The sequence below is a fragment of the Notolabrus celidotus genome, chromosome 22 (genome assembly GCF_009762535.1).
Source record: "Notolabrus celidotus isolate fNotCel1 chromosome 22, fNotCel1.pri, whole genome shotgun sequence".
Classification (NCBI taxonomy): Eukaryota; Metazoa; Chordata; class Actinopteri; order Labriformes; family Labridae; genus Notolabrus; species Notolabrus celidotus.
The window spans coordinates 9,704,867-9,711,918 of record NC_048293.1 but is presented as its reverse complement, the minus strand read 5'-3'; the positions used below and the strand labels follow the sequence as shown (position 1 = coordinate 9,711,918).

Sequence of the window (7,052 nt, the reverse complement as noted above, 5' to 3'; positions counted from 1 at the left end):
AAGTTGTAGCCATATAACACCAATGACTATACGCCATTATATTCCAAATTTTACCACCACATTTTCTTGATTAAGAAAAATAATACATTATCTTTTGCATTATGAAATTTGTAGCCGTTTTCTCTGAAACAAAAAAAGGGGCTTCTCTTGGTAGAGAAGGCTGGTGTTTAACAAGCGTCAACATCTGGTCTTAAAATATGAAGCCCATGCAGAAGTGCTGAAAACTGCTGTTCATGGAGCATCCACTTGAGGCTGGCTGCAGAAACACCAGAAACCACATACACACCCATTCAAAAAATTCATGTTTACAGCCTGGTTAAAAAAATAGTTTAGGTGTGAGTAGTTAATTTCTCTGTCGGCACACACTGTACGGGCACCCTGTAGCTGTTAACAAAAAGGCAAAAAGGCCCCGCCTCTTTACCTCACACTAGCTCAGACAATGTTTGGTTGTGTTCAGCATTTCCAACATGGCACCCACTGACTGTTTGCTTCAAAACGGCACTCAGGAACAGATGGGTTACGTCACGGATACTACATCAATTTTTTTTTACAGTCTATGGTGTTGATGCAACAGGTGATATACCACTGCATTAAGTGGTTATTTCCTCTCTGTCTGCCTTGTTTTTAGTGTTTTTGTCTTAGGTAGTACCTGACCAGCTATCACAGAGGTGTTCTTAAGCTGTTACTGAAGTTAGTCATACGGACCAACAGGTGGCCTTCAGCACTGAATCAGGGACATTTAGAAAATTCTTAAAGAAATACATTTCTTTGTAAATCAAACTGTGATACTGTGTATTATTATCCCATAACTGACCAAGAAATAATGTTTCATCCCCATTAAATAATTCATTTAATTATCATGAGTCCTTCATTAGTTGAGGACAGTTTAAGTATATAATTTGACCATTAGCGGTGTGTTCCTGCAGTTTGAGTCTCTGCTGAGAAGAGCTCTTTTGTAATCCTTTCTCAAACAAAAAAACAATTTGTCTTGTGATATTTTTATGTGCAAATAAAAAGAAAAGGGGCGGCTAGTATTGAAATTATTTTTTAAATCAACACCTTATCAGGAAGCATCATGTCTTGGTCATTGACTTGAGTGGATCAGAGTGAAAGTGTACGCCTGTTGTATGCTGAGTGGGCCCACTTTGTGCACATTTGGACAATATTCGTAGCCAGCAGGGGACTGAAACTACAATGTTCTTATAGCAGTGTTTTAGACACTGTTACAACATGATCTATAAAAACACAAACTAGTAATGTTCATTTGATGAAAGTCTTTATAAAAAACAATGACCAACCTGCCCGTTTTTGAGCCAAGCTACCTTGACTTTCGACCTGTAGGCCAACAAAGCTGTTTGTTTTGTCTGTGATAAATACTGGATGTTGTCGCTGCAGCTGGCTGACATATTACAAGTTGTGATTCCCACAATAGGGATAGACACGATGTAGAATGACCTAGTGATAGATAAGTGAATCTGCTAGTAAGTTTATTTCATCCTCTCAGGTTGGGATGCCTCAGAGGTGTAGAACACATGCCATGAACATCAGTACTCCTGCTCCCTCTGACTGTCCATGTGATAACTTAATGTGGTGCAGCAAATTGAAAAGCTTTATCTCCTAACATGTGCTGCACAGTGGTACAGTGGTTAGCGCTGTCAGCTCACGGCAAGAAGGCTCCTGGTAGAAAATCCTGTCCAGGCAGGTGCCCGCCTGTGTGTGGAGTTTGCATCTTCTCCCTTTATTTTCTTGGGCTCCCTGCGGGTACTTCAGTTTCCTCCCACAGTCCAAAGAAAGGCTTGTAAGGTTGATTATTTACTCTGACTTGTAGGTGTGAGACAGTAAATACTTGTATGTCTCTGTATTAGCCCTGTGATAGAATGACAAACTCTCTAGGTTGTACCTTGCCTCTTGTCCAATGACAGCTGGGATATGCATCCAGCGCCCCCACAGCACCTAGAGAGATGAAGGATACAGATAATGGATGGATGGACTTGCTCTTAACTCTTGTTACTGTCTCAGTAGTTTCTTTCTTCAGTTTAAGCTTAGACTCGGGATGGCGATCAAAACCTGATGCTCAGTTCCTCATTTTTATCGACCCAAAAATCAATAATGCTTGAGCTTATTCATTCTGCTCTCGAGTCTCATGAGTCCTATCAAAGCAGCAACCCGCAGTCTTACAATATGAAGCCCATGTGGAAGTGCTAAAAACTGCAGTTCATCGAGCGTCCACTTGAGGCTGTCTGCAGAAACACCGGAAAACCACATAAACCCCCATTCAAAAAAGATCATCTTTGCAGCAATAATAAACATGTTTACAGCCTGGTTCACAAAATGTGAGTAGCTCATTTCTGTATCGGCACACACTGTACGGGGGGCACATATTTTTATAACTCTGTATTTTGGAAGCTATTAAACTTACAATTTTTGCCCAAATAAGGACATGGCTGATGATTGACAGGCAGGCACCATTTAGCTGTTATCAAAATGGCTAAAGGCCCACCTCTTTACCTCCCAATAGCTTAGAAGAAGTTTTGTTGTGTTAGGATTTCCAATATGGCACCCGCTGACGATTTGCTTCAAAACAGCGCTCAGAAACAGATCGAACAGACGTCACGGATACTAAGTCAATTTTTTTATAGCTTTTAGTCTAAGTTGTGTCATTCATTTTAAAGTCAAGTCATGTCATTTTAATCAAATCATTGGTGCATTGCCGTATACAGTATAGATTGTTTGACACAGTTTTTTAATTAAACTCAGTCGCTAGCAAGCAGGTGTTAAACAACCCAAAAAAATGGACGGTGGTAATCTGCTTGCTAATTGGCTACTTTTTTTTTTTACCAAAGAAAAGTTAAGACAGAAGATTCTGTTAAAAGCTTATTGTCATCAAATTAGAAAGGTATCGATGGTAGAATCAATTAAGACTCACTATTTTAAGGAGGATTGATAATGGAACCATTATAAGAATTTACAATTCCCATCCTTACTCTTTACCTGAGCTGCAATAAATGGACTGCATTTGTATGTTCACAGGCAGCTTTAGTCACCATGCTGCACAGTAAACAATCTCATGAAGCCAGCCTGTAGCTCAACACAGCTGTAGATGTTTTGCAGACAGACTGATCAGTGCAAAGTGATAGTTTGCAGGCCCTCTCAAGCTTTGTTGGACAGATTCCACAATATTTAGTAGCTCTTTTTAATGAGATTTGTTTTTCAAAGGTGTGTATATGTATATAAAGTTGCTCTGTAAAAATGCAATAGAAAGGGCAAAAGCTTGTGTTTAAGCTTTCTGAATAGTTTGTAAGAAGGTGTTTTGAGGAGGCAGATCATCAAACACCTCACAAGAAACCAACAGAGACTGTTTTCAACATTCTTTTAAGTTTTACAAGCTCTCAGACATCAGCCAGAACACATTTTAAAATGATCTTAGACCCCTGTTAAAAAAAAACAATCCACAGAGTTAAGCAAAGTTTCTCTGGATTCTGATTTATATCCTGAGGTGTTAGTGCTGTATGAGCTCTAGTGCTGCAGTGTCCCCTTGCTCTGACAGACAGGAAGCTTAGAGAGGGAGAGAGAGAGAGAGAGAGAGAGAGAGAGAGAAAGCCAGAGCAAGAGAGTAAATAGTTGATACATGGTGTTCCTTTCCTCCACACAAGAGTGCACTTGAGGAGGGGCTATAGGACAGTGAAGAACTACTTTTCTTTCTTTGACTTTATTTTGAAATGTGAAACAAAAACAATGAAAAAAAGATGCTTGGCAAAATTTGCATTTTTCATTTCACAAATTTTCCTTAATGATCTGATTTCTCTATCTTTACTCCAAGCTTACATTTAATAAACATTTGACTTTTCTTCAGAACTCTGATTCCTAACTTTGAGTTTCTAATTGACTATTTTTCACTCACTTTTTTTATTAGACCCCCCCCCCTCCAAAACAGTGAATAATAGAAAATACTTTTCTCATTGAGAATTAATTGTGTTGCACAAGTGAAACTCTAGATTCCCCTCACGTGAGCTAACATATGAACTGCTGTGACATCGCATGAGGACAGACAGTCCAGCGTTCACATGTGTTGGAGGGATCAGTTGAGGACAGTTTGGTTGCAGAACAGAGTCCTGTAAGTGGGGTGAAGGTAATTGGCATCTGCTACAAAAACCCTGTTATCGCAACTGCGGCACACAAGTGTGCAGCTGCACCAAACTTGGACCCTCATGCAAACACTTTTTAACATTTTCTAAGAGCCCGATGGTGCAAGAATATGACCAAGCGTCTCCAAATAACGCGTCTCTGTGCCGCACCCTGTCCTGCACCCTTGGCTTTTGGCTGTAACTCAAAGCTGTGGAGTTGACAGAAGGTAATCCCCACCATGTGAGGCCTCGGCCCCAGTTTGGAGGCGGGGTGTGATTCATTCAAATCTGCCGGTGCTATAAAAAGAGGGGAAGTTGCAAGTAACCCAACTTCAACTCACAAGACCGTGGCACCGCACACAGACCACTTTGGCTGTCACTCCAGGTGATGATGAATACCATTAAAGCCATTAAGAATGCATTAGTGTGTCTGGTCTTGCTGCCCCGGTTCCTCGTGGCAGCTGTCATGTTTTGGCTGCTGGACTTTTTATGCATCAGGAAGAGGGTTTTCTTCAGGATGAAGGAGCAGGAGGGCGATGCCATCGATCCTCCTCTCTGCATATCAGACTCCAACCGTCTCTTCAGCCTAGAGTCCCTCAAGGCGGTGTGGCACGGCCACAAACTGGACTTCCTGAAGGCTGCGCATCTCGGGCACGGTGCGCCCAACACTGAAGTTGTTCAGCTGGAGGATCAGAAGCGCAGCCGCATCCTCGATTACGCAAAGGACAAGAGACCGCTCATCCTCAACTTTGGCAGCTGCACCTGACCGCCGTTCATGGCGCGGCTCAAGGCTTTCCAGGGAGTCGTGCAGCAGAACGCGGACATCGCGGACTCTGTGGTGGTGTACATCGAGGAAGCACACCCCTCCGACGGCTGGATGAGTACAGACGCGCCCTATCAGATCCCCAAACACCGGTGTCTGGAGGACCGGCTGCACGCTGCGCAGCTGATGCACCTGGAGGTGCCCGGCTGTCTGGTGGTGGTGGACAGCATGGAGAACTTCTCCAACGCCGCGTACGGAGCTTATTTCGACAGACTATACATCCTACAAGAGGGGAAGATAGTGTACCAGGGGGGCAGAGGACCTGAGGGGTACCGGATCACAGAGCTCAGAGACTGGCTGGATCAGTACAGACAAAAAATTGAACAACCCAATAATCGAGTTATTAATGTCTAGACGAATCCTCCTCTTTTAGAGCTGCTATGAAAACAAATGCTGCAGATATTTTTCAGTATTATAACCTTTATCAGATAGATTTTTCCGTCTATAATGTTGAAGTGTATTTATTTTGTAATTTGTTTGGATGTTAGACTCCTTCCTGTCTTACTGGATATCAAACATCCTGTTAGGATCCATCCACAGAGGTTAGTTTCTATGGACCTTTCATTGTCTGTGAACAAATGTATTTTGTGCGTCAAAAGTTTTATTTTTCTGTCTGTTCCTCGTGTGATCGCGCCTGTGAGAATCAGTCAGGATGTGGAGATGTGCGCATCACTGTGCTCCTCAGTATTGCTGTGAAGTTCGGTTTTTAAACGGGTTAAATCCATGGAACCGACACTGATGTTTATAATACCGGAGAGCACAGTGAAGCTGCTGCTTCACTGTCTGCACGGCGCACACGTTTTTGTAAATATTGTTCCGTTTTATGGATATATTTTTTCATAATACTTTGATCTACTTATTGTAGGCCTGTTTTAATAAAAAAAACACGTAAATAAATCAATTGTGTGTTTTGCATCCTTGATGTTTGCATGCAAGGTGGTGTGTGTCATTTATTTTAAGTAATAACAGCATGCTGCGCAGCAATTTCACAGTCATTTTCTCCTTTTTAGAAGAAAGACAAAAGGATAAATGTTCAATTTCCTGCACAATAGAGCACAGCAGGCCTGTCATGGATTCCTCTAGAAATCTGCTGTTGGAGGGTGGACCCTGAAATTGGTGTGGAGAGGCAACAAATATGAAATCACTTGAAAGAGCCAAGATCTTGGAAACATCTAAACAGAAAAAAGTTATCAAAAGGGAATGGTTGCAAGAATTTTGGTGATTCCCAATTAAATCTTACACAAAATCAAAGTAGTTCTCTTATTTTTTTTCCAAAATTTGCAGGACTTTTGCATCATTTGGGATTTTTTTCCCCTCTCTTAGACCAGGAGTCATTTTCCACAGTAGAACACTCCAGTGTTTTCTAAAATCCCCTTCATTCTGAATACACATTTATCAGGATGAAACACTTTTAGCTCTCCAACACCTTTTTTCACTCCACAGATAGTGATTTGGGGTCTTAGGTTAACACCGAAGAGAAAAAGCCATGCTTTGTTCTCCACAGCCCCTTCCTAAGCTTTTGACCTCTCACTATTAAATGAGGATAATCACACTTGATCCTATTATGCTGAGTGATATATCCACCTATAAGGGTCTAAACGCACAAATGTTTTCAGGGCTTAGCACACCGATCCTTGAGCAGAGACACGGCGTCAGGAGTGAGGGCGTTAAATTGTGAGAGTTCAGCTCCTTCAACATAAACATGCACTATACCACACATATCACCATGTCAAAGAAATGTTTACTCCTCTAAAGCCCACCTTTGCTTATACAGAGTCTAAAACTGAGAGAAAATCCCATCAGAAGCTCTAGATAGAAGTCACGATGCTGTAAAGACTCAGCAGGGGGACTCAGCCTCAGTCACAGATGACTCAGGAAAGAAGATAATAGCGCTGACACAACCTGTATTTGGAGCAACAGCTTGTCAAATGCTTCGGCTCCCCATGTCCCCAGCTTCCACAGCACCATTATTCATGGTCAACCCATGGGACATAAATCACTGTAGATGCATCACAACTGGGTTTAAACACTCCCAGTTGTCACAACACAAGGATGCACATTGTTTTTTCAAGACCAAGAAAATTGTGTTCTCAGTGGTTCTCATC

General features: G+C 41.9%; 1 protein-coding gene across 1 annotated transcript; it reads left to right on the top strand.

The window, feature by feature from the left end:
• Positions 1-3,922: 3,922 nt before the first annotated feature.
• dio3a (iodothyronine deiodinase 3a) lies at positions 3,923-5,844 on the top strand. Its single transcript, XM_034674843.1, has one exon. The coding sequence runs from the start codon at positions 4,513-4,515 to the stop codon at positions 5,299-5,301; it is 789 nt and encodes a 262-aa protein (XP_034530734.1). The 5' UTR covers positions 3,923-4,512; the 3' UTR covers positions 5,302-5,844.
• The last annotated feature ends 1,208 nt before the right edge of the window (positions 5,845-7,052 follow it).